This window comes from Podarcis muralis, chromosome 9 (genome assembly GCF_964188315.1).
Source record: "Podarcis muralis chromosome 9, rPodMur119.hap1.1, whole genome shotgun sequence".
NCBI lineage: Eukaryota > Metazoa > Chordata > Lepidosauria > Squamata > Lacertidae > Podarcis > Podarcis muralis.
In genome coordinates this window covers 26,426,856-26,449,469 of record NC_135663.1, presented here as the reverse complement: position 1 = coordinate 26,449,469, position 22,614 = coordinate 26,426,856, and the positions used below count along the sequence as shown (strand labels likewise).

The window sequence follows — 22,614 nt, the reverse complement described above, 5'->3', positions numbered from 1 at the left end:
GAAGCTCTTAGTTGTACTAAATATAGGATATTCACTATTCTTTTCCAAAGGATTTCTTTAGCAATAGATTCTCTTTCATGAATCCATTCTGGAACATTTTATTTTGGGTTGCTGCCATGTTCATCCTATTCTAACCTAGTTGACAGAAGTTTTCTGTCTACTTTTTCCCTTCTGTGCTACCTACCGCTTTGTGTTTTCAACGGCAGATTTCTTTCATTTATATTCTGTTTGTAGTTGGAATTGTTTTGGGCCAGTTATGTGTGGGGGAACATTGGTATTTATTATTCATACATTTTGTTCCTTGGTACTGACTAAGATCATATTAAAGATGTTACTCCCCTGAATAATAATTCCTCTGATGTGTGCAGGAGTAACCTCATGATTCATCAAGCGAGCGGTAACACTTACCTTTTCCAGCAACTCTTCTTCATATCTTTCTGACTCTTCTGGGTGTTCATCAATTGATTCCACAATCACCAGACTATTTTTCCTTGGATAAAGATCTTCTTGGTGGTCTTCAGGTTCTTGCACAATGGGTGAATCTGTTCGTTCACTAGATGTTGGGGTATGAAGGTATGGCCTTTCAAGATCCTCAGAGCCTGCAGTAGAGCCCTCAGACTTTTCACTGGGAATGCTTGTTGCTTTTTCTCCTTTTGGTGCCTGTGTTGCTCCAGAAGTTGTGACACTGTGAATTAAAGTTGAATTCAAGGTACCTAATTATTATATGTTCTATGTTTCTAGTGAATAAGCCTACAGATGAATGCCAGGGTAAATATTCAAGATGACTTTAAGGTTTACATTAGTTTAATATAAACCTTAGGAGGACCACTCTCCATCCTTGCTCTTAGCGGTTCAATGCTTCATTCTTGCTTGGAAATATATTGGAACTTCCCTATTATGTTTTCCTATTTTATTTTCTTACATTTATATCTTGCCTTTCTCCCATTATGGAACTCAAGACAGTGCAATTGTGTTCCCAGTCCCAGGTGGTCACCCATCCCAAAAAAATCCTCCTCTACCTTCTGTTCGTAGACTCCACTGGAGGAAAAATCCTTCCGTGAGTTGAGGGATACAATTGGATACAACCCTTAATATATATATATATATATTTAAAAAATCTCTTTTGTCCTTTGGAAATTCACTGGCTCAGTAATATCTCTAACTGACGTATGTCTATAGTCACATAGAGTTCATATTTGACTGAGAATATAACACTTTCTAATGTGTGTCTGCTCTGAATACATGAGCATGAAGAACTTGCAGCTCTGAAAGCAGGTGTCTTAAATCAATTTAGTTTGTGAAACAGAAAACATAATATATGGAATCTAAATAGTGCACTTGTGTGTGTGTTTTATAGAGGTCAACAGAGCATACGGTACATTTCTCACAATATGCCATCATTTTGGGCCTGCAATCTTGGGATTCTTACAAGTATTCTTGTGTGGTAGATGAATCTTCTGGAGGCGCATGAGATTTCCCTGAGAATTCAGCTTCCACTCGCTCCTTGTGTGCTTGTCGTAGGAGTTCTGTAATGGATAGTTCCGCCTCACCTCTAGATGTGCCGTCATGCAAGGGTGAGTAACTCACAGAAATGTCTTCCTCAGAGACAAGGGGAGGGTGATCTGATGGCTCACTGTCTTTAGAAAAAGAATGCTCTTCTTCCTTCTTATCTCTTGTGCTGTACAGATCTTCACGGAGTGCAGAAAAACCTACAGCAAGGTAAAAACAATTATTGGGTCTTCCCATGTAAAGTGGGAAGGTCTGCTCAGTTTACATCTACCTGCAGATTTGTGGTGGTGCTGAGTAGGGAGAGGCAAATCTGTCAGTTTTGGTTTCTCTCTGTTTCTTGTTTTTCCAATCTTAAATTCTATGCATTTCCACATCAGCTTGCATTTTTTTAAAAAAAATGCTCCTGAAAATTCATCATTATTTTAGTGCAAATTTCTCCATTGCGTGAATTTTTTGCCTAACATACATATTTCTGCAAAGCAATTTCCCCCAATATTTGCATTTTAATGCACACTTTACCCTCATACAAATTACTTGGCTGGAGAACCGCACTGCATAATTTGCAGAAGTGTGAATTTCAAAGGATCGCTGTGTTTCACTTTTGTGTATTGGTTTGGAATAAACAAGGTAGGAAGGTTCATCTTGAAGTGTGAACTGAAATCGAATTTCTCCCACTTCCTTAGGTTTCATGTAGAGGCACCACACACACCAACACAAACATAAATGTCTGCTGACATAGAGCGTAGAACCATCGAGTTGGAGGGGGCTTCAGAGGCCAACCCCCAGCTTGATCCAGATAGCCCAGAGCTGGAGCATCCACAAGACATTACTCTTTAGCTTCTGTTTGCAGAACTCCAGTGAGGAAGAGCCCACTACCCCTCTAGGTAATTGTCCCCATTGCTTACCTACTCTTACCATCAGGCAACTTCCAGACAGCAACCTGAACAGCTTTCCTTCCAGTTAAACACGTTCCCATTTGTGTTGTATATTGATATTTTAGCGTTTCATTATCCTACACATGCCTCCTGCTAAGCTTAGCATTAAAAGCATTGAGAGATGATTCCAACACACATGCAGACATCTTGACACTCATGACTCACACCTTGAGTGTCTAAGCTGCTAATACAGAAAAGCATCATTGTTGATGTAATGTGCTCTGTATGAATGCTCCGTCTTTGGATGCCTCCAGATTGTCCCTATCTTGTGGGAGGGATTCAAGCATGAAATATACTCAGCGTCCATATATCAGAAATTTAGATTTAAAAGGCGTTGTTGCCCTAGTGCAGCAAATGCACTTAAAAAAAATAATCTGCCATCTTGAGGGTTGGTAAGCGACAGGGAAATGCATTGAAAAGTGTGGAATAAACAAACACCCCACAATCAAAACAGGATGAGTAATCAACAAAGACTATCTATAATCTAACCACTGCCTAATTTTTGTGCAAGCAAATCAGGTTGAATTCTCAATAAGCAGGGCTTTGATGGTTGTGTCATCAATGCCGACAACTTACTAAACAGTGAGCAGAGATGTGTGACTTCACCCTTACCTTCACTATGATCCAGTCCTATTGTCTGTTCAATTTCTGCATAGGTGCGATTATGGTCTCGGGATCTTTCCATGGTGTTCTCCATGAGATGAACAATATCCATACGATTTATTTTTGTAAGACACTCAGTAAGGCTTGAATCTGTGATACAGAAGAGACCAGACTTCATTTGAGCTGTGTGTGCTCTTTTCCCTGTCCTCCAGATTCACACAGCAAAAGAGTATAATTCAGAAGTCTGCATTAGCACCTTGAATTTGGAGATGAATGATGAAAATATATGTCTTTTTCTTCTGTCCGCCCTGACGTTATCCCCAAACACTTGGAAAGTTAGGCTACTTACCTATAACTCAAGGGTGTCCACCTATAAAAGTTCAAAGAGGCTTGCTACATCTGCTACCAGCAGTTACAGCAACCCCCTTTGAGGTCCTGCCTGCAGAGCAAAAATGTCCATTTACAGGTGAGGTTTGAATCCAAATTGTGCCTGCAAATGGACTTTATTGGGGGTCACTGGCAGCTGGCAGCTCCTCACCCTGCTGTGAGTGGTGCTGTGTCATAAATTTCTCCTATGCTTTTTGCCTGCCATTCTCATCAATTTATTGGGGGCAGGGGAATGCCTCTCTTACGAAGACATTTTTTTGCATAGCTCAAGGGCAAACCAGGGTCATTCAGTTCCTTCACAACAGCTGTGAGAATGTCAACCAAAGATGTCAGCACTGGCAGTGGGGAAAGAGGGTGGAAATGTGGGACTGTACTGCCACTTTCCCCTTTGTATTATGCATGTGAATTCTTGTCAGTGTTGCACTTCAGTGAAGTACATGTATACTCACTAGGCTCCTTTGCCAAGAAAATGAAGGTATCTACTAAAACTGAGCATACCAGTAGCATGTTTCCCATCACGTTCCAGCCAATATTTCAGCAGTGCGTGACTCTGGTCCTGCAGTGAATTAGGATTCTCAATTCGGATCTGATGAATTTGTTCCTCTGTGAAATCCAGTTCTCTTGCTAGCTCTGAAAACGCACATTATTAAAATAATTTCAAACAGTCACACATTTCCTTTTAAATACTTAACACCTATTTTAAGTGCATTTAACATTTACCTGGGAGCAAAGCCTGATAAAAACAATGAGACTTACTTCTGAGTAGATATTTATAAGGTTAAGCCATTATAGGGTTAAGCAGTAGCCCCAGAAATGTAGCATTCTGGGAGCAGGCTGGATGAAGCCTTGAATCTGTTGAAGCCAAAGCCCCTTCTTTTTCCTGAGATACCTCAGAATATGCCATGCTGCAACTGAATTCAAAGGGTCAAATATCCATCCTATTCCCTGAAAAACTTGTGGGGATTTTGAAGATGGGATGGCATCATCCACCACTTCACTTTCCCTCTCTGTCCCACTTAAATTTAATCTGTTAGGCTTCATTCTTATGCCTGCTTTCTGAGAGCAAGCCCTATTGACTCAATAAAACTTACCTCTGAGTAGATATGTCTAGAATTGTTTGGTGCATCCTTGCTAATTACCTGCCTTTCTTGTGAAACCAATATCCTTCTGTGTATTACCTAGGGACTATTTGTAGCTTCAACTACATGTAGGGTATTAGCTATTTTCATTCACATTTGTCACATCTCAGCTTCAGTTTACAGGAAACAGAAGCTATATCTGGTTTTCTTCTCCAGGGCCAGTCCAACCATTAGGTAGAATAAGGCAGTTGCTTTAAGCTGATTTGGTACATCACAAAAGGGAAGCAAATTGTTAATGATTTGAGTTTTGGATGTCATGCATCATGCTGTGCTAAGATAACTTGATCGGCCTTGGGTGCTGTATACCTTGGGTGGATGAGAACCATCTGCTGTTCTGCCTCAAAAAGCCAAATGTGTTGCTCTTCACTCAAAAAACAAAAGTGGCCGTACAGGGGTTACTTTTACTATCCAGCACCTGTATTCTGGCAGCCATTTTGGATCAAAATCTCAGTATGTTCTCTGTGTTAAGAATTCACACAATGCTTTTCCTGAGCATGTAGGAATAACTTAAGTAAAATCTGTAATAAAACATGCCAGTCGGATCTACAGCTACCGTCCCTGGTAGGCAGCTGTAATTCAAGTTGGTGTCTCAACACATAGGGAAGAAGAGCTAGAAGTTTCATTTCCCTAAGATGGTTGTGATCTCAACCACATTAGTGCTTACCTGTCCAGCTGAATCCAAGGTGATCAGCGATATGTGCCAGTCTTTCCTCTATCCTTTCTTGATCATCCTGTTGATCTAAAGCAAGGTCAAATAGGACAGGTTTTTGTTTTGTTTTTAAGGCAAAACTGATCTGCCTCACGGGGAGAGACTCCATAAAATAAGGCCAGTGTTTAACAGTGTCTGCTTTCAAAGGAAACCAAAGCTCTTGGTATGTAGCTAGAATGGAAATATTTGAATACAAAGCACTTTATTTAAAATGCCTGCTTAATTGAGTATGGTATTGGAGGCTTTGGAAAACACTGTCCTCAATTTTATTTTGGAGCTCATAACTCCTAAACATTTAAAATAAAACAAAACAAAGGGAAAGATAAATAATTTGCTGGAGCAGGAAATATGTTTTTTCATGCCTCTTTAAAGTAATGGCAAATGGCCATCAAACTCATATTTGCAAAATTAGGTGATGTATCCGAAACTTCATTTCAAACATTAAGAGCATCATATTTTTTAAGTTGCACTGCTTACAACCATCAAAAAGATTTCCAGATCATGATATCTGTGCAGCATTAGTATTTAGCAGTATTAAGTTTGTTTGTTTTTTTGCTAGAACATGTTGCATTCCTAGCTCTTTACAAAGAAGGCATGCAAAAGCAAGTGCACACTTTTTCTCAGCGATATTTGCACCAAAGCAGCAAGAATTAATAACCCCAACAGCCAATCTGATACCAGCAGAGTTTGAGTTTTTGTTTTCCTGTGTGTGCATTTGAAGTCATAGTCTCTACAGCTCAAAATTCAGTTACCATATTTTCCTCTTATTGCTCCTCAGTGCTATAATAGGAAGTTCTTTTTAAAAAAATGGATCTAAACATTGGGCATTAAATTTAACATAAATCCAGTGCACCACCTTCCATTAGTAAATGGTGCCAAGCAAAAGTACAACAACAATAAAAGGGTTGGAGTTTTTTTAAGGCACTAATAACTTTGCTTTTGGCACACCTATATGGACTTGCATATCCTGAATTATAGTAATCTTACCTGGTTCATCTGTGTCAAAAGTAATTCATGGCAAAGTGATTCAATTATAGTGAAGAGAATCCAAAAACTAAAACTTGCGTGGTCAGCTGTATTAGAAGCGAAATAATAATGCTCTAAATTTGTTAGTTAAACAACATGAACAAATGTTGTTGTTTTAACGAAAAAGACTATATTGCTATGTTTTATCCTTTGCGTAAGCATTTGCAGTGTGCAATCTTGAGATTGTTTCAGGGATAGTAAAATACATACACAACATAAAACAAAACAAACAGAGCTTACACAAAACACATTGACAACCACAGGAAGCTTTAAAAAGGAGACACACAAACCGCACACAAAAAAAAGCAAGGGGGAAAGAAGGGAAGAAACAACAACCAAAGAATTGCGATTCATGACATGCGTAGCAAAGGGAATCCCAATGGCTGGCAAATACCTTCAACATGGTCAGGGACATTTTCATCAGGAATACGCTCAATCAGAGTCTCAATAGACTCATCCCAAATGGGCCTGGTGTCAAAGATGTCCTCGGCAACTGACTGCTGGGTCTCAATGGATGGCACATTTTCAATAACTGAAACTTCTAGGGCGCTACTACTTTCATCATCTGAAACTAATTCTTGTTCTTTCTCTGACTGAGTAAGTCTATCCACTAATTTGGAAGCTTCATCGCTAATCTCTTCAAAGAACTCTATGGAGTTTTTGTAAAGGTCAAAAAAATGTTCCTTACTTTCTTTAGTGGGACTAACAGCACTGCGGGAAGCTGAGGCGCTTCTGTTCTTAACGGGCAACCGCGAAGGAAATATCTTTGGTCGTGAAGTCGTCTGCTCGTCTGATTCTACCTCAAGCTTCATCTCACCCACCCTCTCTCTGGTCTCTGCTTCGGCCTCAGCATAGCTTCTAGCTTTGACTGAACGCTTAGCCTTTGAGTCCACGGAGGCACTTTCATCAGATTCAGATTTGCTCCTAACGTCTTGTTTCGCAGGTAGCTTGCATGTTTTGTCAAGAGCTTTAGCTGACTCTGGCTTCCAGACAGACGTCGCTGTATACAAACACTCTTGTTCAACTCTTTGGAAAACTGCTTTGACTGGAATCTTAGACTTTGGTTTGGACGGGTCATCCTCCGATTCCTCTAGGGCCTCAACAAAGCTATCTGAAGGAAGGCTCTCTAGCTCTGATTGTTGCAATGAGTGGGATGCAGCGGGAGTTGTCCTAATGGGAATTTTGGATTTGCTTTCAGAAGGCACACTTTCCATGATGGCAGTAGGGATTTCAATCACAGATTTCTGCTCCTCTGGTGAGGAGTCTGGGGAATCGTCTTCCTGCTCAGCATACACTGACCTAGTGACTGTTGAAAAATCTAACTGTACATCAATCACAGTCTGCTCGGGAGAGACAGGGCAAGGCACCTGGGAGCTGTCAAACATGTCTTCAGTATCAGCTCTAGGGAAGAAGTCATCATCATCAGAAGGAGCAGTTTCTTTCTTTGGTGACTTTGAAGAGGCTGAAATGCCCATTTTAATAGGGATTCTAGATTTAATATCCCCTTTTGTGGTGTAGAAACCACTGGCCTCATCCTCTGATGCAGACGTGAGTGAGCCTTTTATAGGCATCTCTGCTTCATCTAGTTCAGAAGACGCAAATGGAACTGGGGGTTGCTCCTGCTGGAGAGATTCCAGGCCTTCGGCTTCTCTCATTTCTTCAGATAAGGACACATCTTCCTGAGACTGCTCTCCCATTTGGAAAAAGTGTAAATTTTCATCAGAATAATTCCTCTTGGTCATGTCAATGGCACCACTCCTTGTCATTTCAAACAATTTCCCTTCCTGGAAAAGAAAGGGGTTTTGTTCACTGGTAGGCGTCCCTTCTTCTGTAGGAGTCCTGGCTGGTGTCGTGTCAGGTGTGGTGCCTTGTGATCTCCTGTCTACCATTAAGCCAAATATCCTTTGTTCTTCCTCTTTCACCCGAGCCTCAAAAGCATCATCATCTTCACGTATTTGACTCCACTTGTCAGAATCCACATCTGTCCTGGTTATGATCACTTGGTTGATTATTTTCTCAGCTTCATCTCTGATATCTTGTAGAGCAGCTTCATCTAGTGAGGTGGCCTCTGATGTTGAAGTTGATTGTTTCTGAAAGATGCCCACATGTTTGGATTCTAACTCCATATAGATATCTTCTGAGGTCTGAACCTCAGAACCTACAGGTGCTGGTGTACAAAGGGAACTGGTCAATGCAATTTCCTCACTGAAGGTAGTTTCTACCTCAGTAGAATGGTGAACCCCAGATGACTGGTCTGTTGTCATTCTTAAACCAGTTCCTGAACTAATTTCAGTGCTAGTAAAAAAGTGCTGTGAAGGGACATTTTCATAAGGGCTTGTTATAGGCAGAGCACTGCTTTCATCAACATCATCTGCATTCCTTTCAGGGTCACCCTTTTGGGTTGTTTGAGGCGAATGGTCTGCAGAGTGTTCTACACTACAAAAATCCCTTTGTGCCATCTCTACAATGTTGTTAGTTTCAGCCAAATCACTTCTCAAAGGGGAGTGAACAGGTGAAACAACAGTAGCCAATTCATCATTTGGGGATGTACAGCAATGAGAGGAGCCAGGGATACAGAAGCCCCCTCTGGGTGTTACCTCCTCAGATGCTCCACCATCTTTCTCAGAATCATACTGGTTGTGTGACGCCGCTGAGGTTTCATATAACTCAGCTATTTTGGGGGCGTCACCACCCACAGAATGGTAGAATGCCTCCTCATGCTGCATCATGGGGCCATTAGGGCTAGCAGTGTCACTCTCATCAGTGCTGTAGCACTTGGACTCGCTAGCTTGTGCTATGATGCTAGTATCTGAGGCAAGAGAGGTATCACCAGACATTTTGGTTTCCTCTGTTGGCTTATCTGATTCTGTGTTGTCCTCTTCGGTACCAAATTCATGCTGCTTGGATTCAATAGGCTGAAACCCTGTTTCTTCAGGACTAGAACTGGAATCCCTATGACAAAGATGAGGTGAAGGAGGCTGCACCCTAATTACAGGCTCCATCAGCAGCCCAGAGTCAGCCTCCTTTTTCAGCTTTGTTAATTCTGGCTCACTTTCTGAAGAGGAAGAAGTCTTTCTAGATTCAGCTGCAGAAGTGAGTACAGTAGGTATGGCATCATCTTCTATAGGCGTTGAGGGTGCAAATTCAAGTTCAAACGCAGCTTCCAAATCAGAAGCTGAAGCAGCATCTTCTTGTTTGGGGTCCTTTCTATAGTCCCGCTTCTGCTTTGCTTCCTGTTCCAGCTCATCAAACATTTTGACTTTAGTCACCATTTTAAACATCTCTTCTTCTGGTGTGAACCTCCTCGTCGGCTCACCTTCAGGGTCATCTTCCGGCTCTTCGCTGACTTCAGGAATCACAGCTGACTTGGGTATGTTTGAGAGCATTTGCGAATCTGCTGTCTTGGGTGTTATTTCATAGCTAATCTCTTCGGAGCTGGGAGTCTCGGGTGAAAGAGGGCTTTTCCCTGAGCTTTCCATAAGAGAGGTTTGCTCTAAACTATCATCTTCAGCACTGCCATCAGGGTCACGTAAAAGTCTAGATCGCACAGGTGTCAGCTCTGGGAAGTTTTCTGCTTTGGCAAAGGCAGCCTGCATGGGACCAGGTCCTGGAGGGAAGCCAGTCTTTGTTTTCTGTTCTACGGGGCTGCTTTCAAGAGAATCGCGGCAGGGGGATTCTTTGGTAGGACTAGGCTCAAGGGAATCGGGTGTTTTACGGGAGGAATTATCTTCCAGTACTGGGCTTGCTTCTAATGAATCTTTATGGCTTATAGCTAAGGATTCGTCTGCAACTGGGCTAAGACCTTCACTGTCTTGGCTAGGAAGTGAAAGCTCCAGTCCTCTACTAATGGCATGGTGCTCAAAGGATGCCTGATCCTCTTTCTCTAAAATAGTATCATGCACTTCAGATAACTTAGTTAAATGTCCTTGCTCAGTAGCCATAGATAACTCATCCCTGACAGCATCCTTATCAATCAATGTTGAGCTAGAATCTGTACTTTTGCCTATCTCTTCTTTGGAGGTTGTAACTTCTACTTCTTCCGACAAACGAGGAGAGAGGGACTCTGAGCCGATTATAACTTTTATGTCTTTGTCAGCAACAGTCCTTTCACTTTTTGTTGGAGAAAGTCCCTTTGGTGAATGTGCCTCTGCTGCTCTCTGCACTGTACTGGCTAATTCTGTTTCTTCCATCTGGTCAGCAGTTTCTGTTTTCTTTGGTGAAAAAGAGAGGCTCTCGGGGCTTGTTTCTGGAGTTTCGGCCAATCCCTCATGCTTATAACTTTCCTCAGAGCTGATCTGAGGGGTCCCATCGAGCAGGCTACCAACTGGAGAATCTGCTATGCCTTCATGTTTAAGGCTTTCTGAGCTGCCATCCAGAGCACCACTTTGCAAGGAGAGAGCGGGCAAAAAACCATCTTTCACATATTCTGATGGAAATGAAACATTGAATGGACTGGTCAGTACTTGATCTAAGTGAAGCTCACCTTCCTCGGTAATTGAAATGTGCCGGAACTGTTGGTATTTATCATTCTCCTCAAGCTCTTCCTTTATGACATCAGTAAAATCTGTGGATGTCTTTCTGTCTGGGCTGATTTGAAGGTCAGTATCCCCTTGGTCATCAAATGTCAGGGCCACACCCTTTGCATTGTCATCATCAGTTGCTGGAACATCTTTTTCTGCAGTTTTACTACTATGCTGCTTTGTCTGCTGCATGGCTAAGTCTTTCTTCAGAGTACCCTGTGCCTCTTTCTTAGATTGCAACCCTGCCTCTGCCTGAGGTTCCTGGCTCTTTTTGCCTTTCGGACTATCTTTTTTGTGTGTGTCTCTTTGTGTCATTGCCTGCTTCTTTTCAGTGTCTGCCTGAGCAGCTCCTTTCTTAGCCGGCTCTTTCTCAGAGACCTGCTGTTTCTGTTTCACAGACTTATGCTCAAAAAGTCCAGCCTTATGCTTTGATGGATCTTGACCTGATTGGAAGGCTTTCATCAGTTCACGAACAGACATTGTTTCTTCAAGTCTCTCTGTTTTAGAAGAAGGTGAAACAGGCGGCTTCTTGGTTGTGGGAGAAACAGGTGGCTTCTTAGATGTGGGAGAAATGGGTGGCTTTTTAGATGTGGGAGAAACAGCTGGCTTCTTAGTTGTGGGGGAAACAGCTGGCTTCTTAGTAGAGGGAGAGGAGAGTTTTGAAGCAGAGGGGGAAGCTGCAGTCTTTGAGGCAGAGGGGGAAGCGGGAATCTTTGAGGCAGAGGGGGAGGCTGCAGTTTTTGAGGCAGAGGGAGAAACTGGTGTTTTTGAGGCAGAAGGGGAAGCTGGCGTTTTTGAGGCAGAGGGGGAAGATGGGGTCTTTGAGGCAGAGGGAGAAGATGGGGGTTTCGCTTTGTAAATAATTTTTTTAGGCTGCGATAGCTTTCCAACAGACTTCTCGGTTGCCCCTTCTTTTCCTGGGGTGCGAACAGGCAATTTTGAACGTCCTTTCTGCTCATCTTCCACTCTCTTCTGAAGGGCTTTCACTTTATCTTTGATTGAGCCAATAGGAGTTTCTTCTATAACAGGAGACACAGCTGTTGCCTTGGAAGGCTCTGCAGGGGCTAACCCTACTTCTTCATCTATAGACTCATCTGAGCTGAACTTTGTTAGTCCTGAATGTTCTTTCTTTCCTTTGGTTTCTTCATCCTTTGGCTTTTGTTTATCTTTTAATTTCTTCCTAACTGGTTTTTTAATTTCCAAGGTAGGTTTTTGCTGGACCTGCTTCTTCTCTTGGCTTCCCCCACCTTTTTCAGGGCCCCTGCTTACAACCACAGCTTCAAATCTCTCTTCTACTATGTCTTCTTGTAATGTCTTAGGCTGCATTTCATTAAGTGACATGTAATCTTTTAGATCTTGGCTGAGATGATCGATCATTCCCGCCATGTCTTTCTTTTCTTTCTCTGTTTTCCCTTTGCCTATTCTAGTTTCTGTGCAAACAGGCTCAGTAACTTCCAGTGGAGCATTCTGCTTAGCCTCTTCTATTTCTTCATCGCTTACAAGGACCCATTCTTCTTCCGCCAGCTCTTTCTCAGAACTGGATCTTTGAAGAACTGGCCCTTCTTTTGGACAGCTTCCACTTCTCAGGATTTCGTTCACTTTTTCCAAATCCTCCTTGACTCTTTCCACAATCTCAAATGGTTCTCCAGGTTCTTCATCGGCAGCTTTCACAAGGTCCTTCACCTTAATGGAGCCTGACTTTTCAGCTGAGTCTGTGGTCAAGATGGCACTCATTTTAATCAAATCTTGTTTCATCTCAGAGACTTCAGATAGCAAGTCTGGGCTGGCTAGGACAGGGACTTCATTGACAAGGTGACTTTTCAGGACAGATGTTTCTGTAGATTCTGTTTCATCATCATCTTTGATGCAAATGGGGAAAAACATTGGAAATAAATGGAAATCGAAAATAGAGATTGAAAAAATGTAATCAGGACTGAAATGACTGTCTTTGATTGCAGCGGTAGGAGGGTCAACAAAACTGTCTGGGTATGGTGGATCCACAAATCTGAGGGTGGAAAAAAAAAGCAAAGCAAAGCTAACGGGGGGAAAACTGAAAAGGAAAGTGGGCAGGAAATAACTTGCTTAGTTTTCGCAGTACAGCACACACACACATACAACACCAAAGCTTTTATCAACCAAGGACACTAGAAAAACAAAAGTGGGCAAGAAAAAGAAACAGTGGAATTTACACAAAGATAGGCATCTCAAGATTGTCCAGATGTTACAGATCAATGTTCAAATAAAAACAGAGAACAAAGGTGTGTGGGGTGGGGGGAGATTGTTAAGTTGGTTGGAAGTTGATCTCCTCAAAGAGAAAGCCAGTGGTAGCAAACTTCAGAACCAAAATTAGGTAAACGGTTGTCAACTTTTGTTTAAGAACCAAAGTTAGAAGTTGTGTATTTACATTTAATTCTGCGATAATCTAGAGTAAATGAAATGCATTGATATCTGAGGCAGCTGCAAACCGGCATTTCATCTAAGGGGAATCTTACATTCAGATGGTGACACAGACACACACAGGCTTTTATTTCAAGAGGAATGGTCCTTTCCTTGGAACATCCTCATTATTCAAACAAATGGAGGGGAAATCAAGGGAAAGAGATGATGATGATGATGATGATATAAAAAAGTGGGAAGGGAAATTTTAAATAGTGACCAGCTCAACAGAGAATTCATAGGTTAGGGGGGAATGTAATGCATGGCAACCAAAAACATTCATACAGGGCACATACACACACACAGACACAAATAGACACAGTACATATACATATATATGTAAGCCAAGTTATTTCCATGCAAAGCAAAGCTGTTGCATACATTGCAGGGTAAGTATCCTTACAATAAAATAAAAGGAAAAAAGACACAAACAAAACTTAAGATGGTTATAAATGAAAAAGGCTTAAAATCATATGCAACATACTGTGGTGAAGTATTGTCCCCAACCCCACTACTAACATATAAAGCATCAGGAATATGTTTACAGTAAAACTTACTTCAGAGTAATGTGTCTCCCCTCCCCCATAGTTATTCAGGGGTTTTGTGTGAATGAAAGCATTTTAAGATTTCTTATCATTTAGCAACACAAACGCGTGGAATTGGTTAAACTTTGAGACTATATGATATTGTAACTTGACCAAAAGGCCAAGCAATGAGCATTATGGAGAAGAAAAGCAAAGCAGAGGAGGAGCCCAACTAGAGAGGAGGTAAAGACAGAGGAACCTGACCCAAGGCAGCCTGCAATTCTGCATGAAAAGATTTATTTAATGATGTATTTTAAGAATGTTTACCTCCCATTCTTCTGCTGAAAAGTAGCTTCCAGTGTAACTTCCTGATCATTTGAGGTCCAGCTCCGAGGGCCTGGCAGTTCCCTCACTGCAAGAAGTGAAGTTACAGGGAACAGAGGGCCTTCTCGGTAGTGGCGCCCGCCCTGTGGAATGCCCTCCCAACAGATGTAAAAGAAATAAAGAACTATACAACTTTCCGAAGACACCTGAAGGCAGCCATATATTGGGAAGTTATTAATGTTTGATGTTTTATTATACTTTTAGTTTTGTTGGAGGTCACCCAGAGTGGCTGGGGCAACCCCATCAGATGGGTGGGGTATAAGTAATTTTGTTTTCATTTATTTATTATTAACAGAAGTCATTTTACAAAGTTCATTATTTAAGAATGTAATTATCTCTTTTTTAATTTATACTTCTTACTTCCCTTAGCCACGGACTTCGACTGTGCCCAGTGGAAGAATGGGGCTGCCTGGCACAACTCCCACCTAGACCGAACCACTGTGGCCTGGAAACTGCCTTTGGCAATTCAGCACTGCCTGGTGACCTTTCTTAGGTGAGTTTTTAGGGTGAACTAGGGAGAGAACTTTGCCACCTGATCCACTCCAGGGATATAGGTTCAAGTCCCTGCCTAAACTCATGGCAGTGTTTTCCTTCCCTGCCCTTCCAGGCTTCTGAAAAAACAGCTGTTTCTTTTACTGCTTGTTTCCAGCTGCTGGCTGATGGGGCCATGAAAGAATTTCACTTGCCTGTGTCAATGGCTGTTTAGTTCCAGAATTTTTGCCTCCCTTATAGCAAATGTTAATTGTTTCATTTTTCATTTTTGTGTCAGGAATTCTGTCCCAACTAATTGAGGACTGGCACTGGGCAGGGGCCACAGCATTAGGGCAAGTGGGGTGCTATATGCTCCACCAACAGGGTGGGTACGGCCTTATGGGCCCAATGGCTCACTTCCACTCAGTTTGCACTCTGCAGTATCTTCCATAGCTTCTGGTTCATGAAAGCAGACAACATGAGTGGCGTAAGCTGGCTGTTTCCCCAAACTGACCTTCCAGCAACTGGGTTGAAAAGTATCACTGGTAGCAGGGCTGCCATGTTGTTTTGGTCCTTTGCCCATGCCGTGATCTGCCTGGAAGCTGTAATTTAGTGAGCTTGTGTAATCAAGTCTTGAGGTTATCAATGCATGGACCACTTTGGTAAGGCTATTACGGCCTTGTTAAGGAATGCAATTAATGGGTTAATACTCTATGAGCCAGCAGATATGACTCAATGCACCTGCAGGCATCTTGAGATTCTCTTATCTGTGTTACTGGACAGATTTGACAAGTATCTTTGTGTATAAAAGGGCTACAGCCTGCTGTGTGGGTTGTGGTAGGAGGCTGCAAGAATTGCGGAAGGCTGTCTGTTGGAACTATGGATTTGAGTGAAGACTTTTTGAAGAGATTTTGGACCTCCAGTGATAGAGATGGCTCAAGATGTACCTTGCACACCTGTTCCTTCAGAGGGACTTCAACTCCAACCAGAACAGACAATTGCTATTAGTGCTAAAGGCTGCTCCCAGTGCAAATATCCCTGGGAATCATGCCGTGATCTGCCTGGAAGCTGTAATTTAGTGAGCTTGTGACCTGACTTTACCCCAACACTTGTTGCCATAATTCCCCTTCCTGTCCTGCTCCACTTCCAACTACAGGTATAATCAATAATAGCTAGCGACAATGTCCCAATACATAATTATGCTTTTTGAAATACTTCACCAAAGTAAGAGAGGGTAAATGGATTATGGAACTTTGTTACTTAAAACAGTATCACTTTTATACACAGGGACATGCATATTGCATGTAAATAATTTAATGAAGGTAGTTTATAGAAGCTGAATCTTTAAAGGTGATACTGTAATTAACTTATAAAATGCAATGACTTTATGTGAACATACATACAAAATAAAAAATGAAATAAAATATGGGGATTTATACAAGCCTAACAGCAATAGCAGGGGTCACCAGGGGAATGTCAAAAGGAAAGTGAATGCTTAGATGAACTGTCTTAGTACTTTTATTTTAATTATTAGTAACATATTAAATAACATCTAAAAGCTAAAAGCTAAATTTACATTATTATATTATTCTTTTAGAAAATTAGTATCATCAGTGGCAATTAGAATTTGCACACTCTCTTATGCTTAACTTAATGATTAGACAAATAACATTTTTATTACAATCTTACGTTTTTCTGATGTCATGTCAGTCTGAAAGAGAACACAGAGTGAAATGGTTACAGCACTTTGAGTCACAACAACCAGGGAGAAATATCACCTAGAACACCAGCTAATTTACCATTGAAGCCTGTAGGTCAATCCTAAATACACTTTCTTGGAAGTAAAACTCACTGGATTCAATTGGAGTTCCTTCCTGATAAGTATTGCAACTTAACTGGTTGTCCAGACAAGCTGAATTCTAATAAGAGCTAGCAATGCCTTTAAGCCACTGATGAACCTTGGTAATTAGTTCCTGCTATTATCAAACTATATAATCTAAATTGTTAATTTGTTGCATTTAGGCTCTAAGTTGGAATTTGAACAGAAAGATCACTGAGCAGGACAGGGAGAAACAGTGAAGAAGGTGGAAGCAGCAAGCAGGTTATTCGTATCTCGACTTCCGAAAGTGCAAGAACAATATACTGGCACATTTGTTAGTAAAAAAGTAGGAGCCACATACATAGCTTGAGATGTCCTAAGATGCCTTTGTTATCACAGTAGGTTTTCTAAGGTTCTATTACCTTGTGGAAATTCTTTGGAGGGAGAGGGCAATATTTAGCTTGGGGGGGGGGGAATAGAGAGGAGGGAGGAGTGCACAAACCTAAGGCTCATTCACATAATAGGTTAGCATCGCATCTGAATGAGTTTTGGTATGTAGTGTATCACTGCACTGATTTCTGCAACATCCAACATTTTTTTTAAAAAATGAACTTCATATTTATTTCTGCATCTAAACAGTTCTGATTTTTATTTTTAAAAAATCAATTTCATTTATTTATTTTTAAATGCATTTATAAAAACTGACTCTGATTCTCAAATAAAAATTTAAAAGATCACATGTACTGTGTTTTTATCTCCCCCCCACCTCCTGCTGCAGCTCTTTGCAATTTGAAAAGTTGCTCCTCAGAGTTCGAGGACTTTGGAGCCATGAGTGAGTGCATTGCAGGGAGACTTGGTGAACCTCCGCATGCATACCCAAGGGAATTTTGATTTTGGTCACAAGGGTTTTATACAGTACTGATCTATTAGCAAGATTACCTCTTCTTCCTGTTCTTGATCTGATTCTGATTCCTTTCAGCCCAATATGCCATGCAAGAAAAGAGAAAAACAGAGCAGGAAAAGATAGGATGCAGTTAAAGGAAAAGAATGATTTCTGATCATATTCAATTGGCAAGAGTACAAAACGAACACAATTTCTGCACTTTTTCCTAAGGAGGAAAAAAAGGGAACAAGAGAATCAGTTCATTATTATTTTTAAGCTGGGGACTTAAGATAATTAAAAAGTGGGAAGCTGTTTGGTTATTTTAGGCTCTTTTTTGATTTTTATTACTGCATTTCAAAGAAGCCAATACACTATTTCTCAACCACCAAGCCTGACCCTAGTATACAGGATTGGACCTGCCATTTGCCATGCTGAACCATGTGGTTCAGGCAGCGGATTGGGAGAGGCAGCAGATTGTGAACCTCCATTCACCACCTGTAGGGCTGCCCCCATCATCACTACTGTTGGCTGCTTGGCATGTCCTGTCTCCTGATCTGCTGCTGCCCCATATCTTGTTCTGAGGAATGTCACCGAATTGCTGTGACAACAGCAAATACTGTTGAAAGCAAGCAGGTACTCTCCAGGGCAATGCTACGCTGCTACTCCCAAAAAGTGAAGAGGTGGCAGTGGAGTTCTTGTGCCAACCCTGAAAATACATGGTTGGAATGTCAAAGAAAATGTAACATACCGTATTTTTCGCTCTATAGGACGCACTTTTTCCCCTTCAAAAATGAAGGGGAAATGTGTGTGCATCCTATGGAGCGAAGAAGCCATAGCCCCGCGACCCTCTCCCGGCTGGAGAGGTGGCGCGCGACTACGACAGGAGCCTCTTTAGCCGCGCACCACCTCTCCAGCCGGGAGAATGCGCGTGCGGCTAAAGCAGCCCCCCGCGACCCTCTCCCAGCTGGAGAGGTGACGCGCGACTACGGCAGGAGCCTCTATAGCCGCACACCACCTCTCCAGCCGGGAGAGCGCGCACGCGGCTAAAGCAGCCCCCCGCGACCCTCTCCCAGCTGGAGAGGTGACGCGTGACTACGGCAGGAGCCTCTATAGCTGCGCACCACCTCTCCAGCCGGGAGAGCGCGCGCACGGCTAAAGCAGCACCCCGCGACCCTCTCCCAGCTGGAGAGGTGACGCGCGACTATGGCAGGAGCCTCTTCGCTGCGCCCCTTTCCCCGCTCCCCGACCTGCTCTTTGGGGCTGGTGGTGGGCTTCCCCCTGCCAGCCCCAAAGAGCAGGTCGAAAGGAACCTGAAGCCTGGAGAGCGAGAGGGGTCGGTGGGCACCCTGTTTTAGAGGGGGAAAACAAGAGTGGGAAAATTCTCCCCCTCTCTGAGCAGCGCCTCCTGCCGCTTCGCTGAAGGGGCGCTGGGCAGAGAGGGGGAGAATTTTTTTTCTTGCTTCCCCCCCTCTAAAACAAGGTGCGTCCTATTGTCCGGTGCATCCTATAGAGCGAAAAATACGGTAGTTTGCATGTGTTAATTGCTATCTCTTCATATTTGATTTTTCAAGCTTAAATCTGTAATACCTTAAATTCCAATGAAAGTGAGAAGACACACATTGTGCACATGAGACCTCTGTTCTATGCATTTAATTGCTTATGTGAATGACTTACCTATGAACACAAATAAACAGAAGATCACAGATCAACTTGGAATGGGCAGGAAGGTGATAAATATGAGAACCCAGACTCTAAAGTGACTTTGCAATCTTTCTCCTCCAACACTACACTTCTGTCTGAGCAAACTACTAGGCTTAATGCTCAAGAAATCTGCAAAGTATCATATGATGGGTTCTTTTGGTATTGGCTCTTTGGATATATATAATCCCCAGTATTTACACTTTGAACTCAGAAAATCGATGCTGCTGAGCCAATTCAAGGCCATGGTGTGAGAGCCACCCACCTAGAAAATACTCTATAATTAATGCACCCTCTATGTTAGGGGTGAGGAACCTATGACCTTACAGATGATGATCTAACTGCCATCCACTCCATCCAGCACAGCCAATAGGAGGAGATGTTGAGAGATGTAATTTGGTAACATCTGGAGGGCCACGGGCTCCCCAATCCTACTCTATATGTAATATTAAAAAATGTTTAATTAAAGTCTTAAAAATAAAAACTCACAGCCACTTAACCCAAAAGATAAGCCACTCCTTGTAGTTTGTGCAAAACAAAGCCAGGGATTAGGAGCTCTGAAATTTCAGTGTGCCGGCTAGTATGTGAGCAAAGATCTTTTCATTGTATTATGAAGTACCTTTGTGTAATTTGGCAATGTGATATTCAGATTGCAGATGGCTTGATGTACGAGGCCTCTAGAAGATTTAGGCTCCTTCATAAATGACAAGCGCCCACAAGGTTCTTGTGTTGTGTCTCGGACCTAGTGCAAAAAGCAAAGCAAAGAACACACAATGCTACAGCTTAAAGAGATATAAAATACTACAGAGACAAAATGATAAAATATTTATGATGCAAATGTATTAAATGTACGGATTAAGACATACAGTCATACCTCAGGTTATGAACGCTGCGGGTTGCGGACCGCTTGCACATGCGCAGAAGCACCGAATTGCGTCATGTGTGTGCGCAGACACAGCACTTAAGGCTACGAATGCTGCGAGTTGTGAACGTGCCTCCTGCACGGATCACGTTCGCAACCAGAGGTATGACAGTACCTAAGTAAAGTTCTATTTACCCACTGCCACTAAACCCTGCTTAAAGAAACTTTAATATTTCTGCCTTAAAGTGAAAATGTTGAATCTCCAAAGGGAGATCTAAAGTCAGAGGACAGATATCAACATTTTTATAGATCTTCGGTTTTCATTTGAAACATGGTGAATGTTCAGGCAACTACTCCCACCCCACCCCCCGATTTGCCGTTTTTCATTCCATTGCATAAAATGCCGAAGCTCTGATGCACATCTAGGTGCACAAAAGGGGATAAAGTAGACCACTGCCCTTGAAATGCAGTTCATCAGCTTTGGTGCTATTATTAAAATAGTTAAAGAATGGTGGTTTCTGGCTGTATATGGATGGGCTGTTTCTGCTTGTTGAATATTCTGAATAGTCGCCACCAAATAAAATGAAAGTTTAGATATGGACTTGCATCTATTACCTTGACAAACAGTGGAAGTCTATTTTCTTTGAAGGCATAAAAACTGAATATGTGATGTTGGCCGCTCTTCGTTAGTGGTACTAGATTCCCAAAGCAGTCCACGTAGATGGGCTTTCCTTCTAGTACCTACATATGGTTGATAAGGAACAAAATATAATAAAAGTAAGTATCACAGAAATGTAGAAGAGAGTTCATTATTACCTTTATTCAATTCCTAGAATGCACTGGTCCACTGGCTGGTGGACGTTCATCTGAGGGGCCACAGATTCCACAGCCCTCTAGAACCACCACTTCGCTAAATAGCAATAAAGCGTTTTAGGAGATGACAGCCGGCCCTCTAATACTATATAGTATAGCAGAAAATCTTGTAGGCAAACAAGGAAGATAAAAGATATTTCCCCTGCTTAAAATCCATAACTGAACAGAACTATGGCTGTTCTAGGTTGGGAAGAATTCCTCTTAGAGGGTGGAGATAGGTGCCACATATTGTTTCAGATCCCAACCTGGACAATGTACTATATATGTGATTGTATTTGCCACTAAACAAAATTGCAGGGGGACTTGATCTGCAGCAGGAACATGGCATAGAAATGGTGGTGGAGAGAGAAGGATTAACCCTTTTTCCTTCGACCATTTCCTCTTCAAAGCTGCTATTTGCACCTATGGCAAATAGTTTTTCCTCCCATAGCAAAAGCAGCTTTCTACCCATGGCAGGGGTGGGAAGCATGTCAAGGAAAAACAAGACACAAGCAGGAAAGGTTCAATTCCACCCTCTTCCATACAAATGTTTTAATCTGGACAGAGAGTCCCTGTACAGTGGTACCTCGGTTTACTAACTTAATCCATTCCGGAAGTCCGTTCTTAAACCTAAACCGTTCTGAAACCGAGGTGCGCTTTCGCTAATGAGGCCTCCCGCTGCCAGTGCCCTTCCACCGTTTGGATTCTGTTCTTAGACCGAGGTAAAGTTCTCAAATCGGGACACTACTTTCGGTTTTGCGGAGTTTGTAAACCGAAGCGTTCCTAAACAGTTTAATCGTTCTTAAACTGAGGTAACACTGTAGTTCCTTTTCTTCCCAATAAAAAGAAATATCTGCATGTGTTCTAACATTTTTGTTAGGTATTTTAATATCTGTATATGTTTCGTACCCCATCCTGGTATCTGTATAGATTAAGGGTGGGCTATAAAATATTCCTAATAAACAAACAAGCAAGCAAGCAAGCAGATAAAGAAAATACAGTAATGTCCATTTTTAATCCTACACAGAGTACACCAATTGAAATCAATGGGTATCCTTGGAGAGTGACTTAGCTGGATATTACCCATATTAAGATTTAAAATGAGAGATTTTCTTTTTCTTTCTACATACAAAAGGAAATTAAGACAATGGTTTTAAAAGTACATGTACAAAAATGTCAATGAAGGAATTCATTTTGCATGTTTAATACCATACCTCTACATCTCTGCTTCGGGCAACTTCAGCAAAGTTTTCTTGCTGTTCTAGCGTTTTATCCACTTTATCATCCGTCATGCAGAAACATCTTAATCGGGCTTCTATAGGATCGTGTGATTTGGCAAACACTACAAATTTGGCCATGTAGGGCACACAGATAATCTCTCTGTATACTTGGGAAGCAAACGTAACAGATTCCTGTATCTGTCGACAGTCTATCAACCAAAACCTGCAAATAAACAAACATGGAAAACTGTTGCACAGTTAAGTCTAACATAACACACACACAAGTTCAGAATTTGGAAAATACATCCAGAAATCACACTAGTATTGATTTCAAATAACTTGTGCATTAGCTTGAAATAAGCAAATTCTTAATGGGGGGGAAATCATCTAGATTCTGCATTGGGTGTGGCCCAAGCCTGAGTGTAATTTGAAATGGATCTCTACTGATTCCCAGATTACCAAAATGCATTGGAACAGTCATTTTCAGCTGGGATATGAACTGGGATATGTACACAGTCCCTTCACCCCCTTTGCAACACACAGGTGATCAAACCAGGAAATCTCTAATTAACCACAGTTTCTCCTTTTGTCCATATTAGGATACCATGGCTGCCAGCTTCAGAACAGATATTAAAAC

General features: G+C 41.9%; 1 protein-coding gene and 1 long non-coding RNA gene across 51 annotated transcripts in view; one reads left to right on the top strand and one right to left on the bottom strand.

Moving 5' to 3' along the window:
• Positions 1–22,614, bottom strand: part of ANK2 (ankyrin 2) — a 321,790-nt gene that overhangs the window by 13,536 nt on the left and 285,640 nt on the right. For 28 of the 50 annotated variants that reach the window (XM_077933959.1, XM_077933981.1, XM_077933979.1 and 25 more), the window contains 10 exons: positions 21,972–22,200; positions 20,521–20,646; positions 19,663–19,785; positions 17,402–17,434; positions 16,333–16,354; positions 5,238–5,312; positions 3,933–4,064; positions 3,057–3,197; positions 1,430–1,709; positions 409–685 (listed from right to left, as the gene is read on the bottom strand). In XM_077933959.1, the coding sequence (XP_077790085.1) occupies positions 409–685; positions 1,430–1,709; positions 3,057–3,197; positions 3,933–4,064; positions 5,238–5,312; positions 16,333–16,354; positions 17,402–17,434; positions 19,663–19,785; positions 20,521–20,646; positions 21,972–22,200 (1,438 nt within the window). Of the gene's footprint in view, positions 1–408; positions 686–1,429; positions 1,710–3,056; positions 3,198–3,932; positions 4,065–5,237; positions 5,313–6,702; positions 12,688–16,332; positions 16,355–17,401; positions 17,435–19,662; positions 19,786–20,520; positions 20,647–21,971; positions 22,201–22,614 lie in introns of all 50 variants that reach the window. The other 22 variants (XM_077933941.1, XM_077933947.1, XM_077933939.1 and 19 more) reach the window with 4 other exon arrangements.
• On the top strand, positions 12,685–17,199 carry LOC114604780 (uncharacterized). The gene is made up of 2 exons (XR_013394159.1): positions 12,685–14,665; positions 16,666–17,199. It is a non-coding gene; the product is annotated as an uncharacterized LOC114604780 (long non-coding RNA).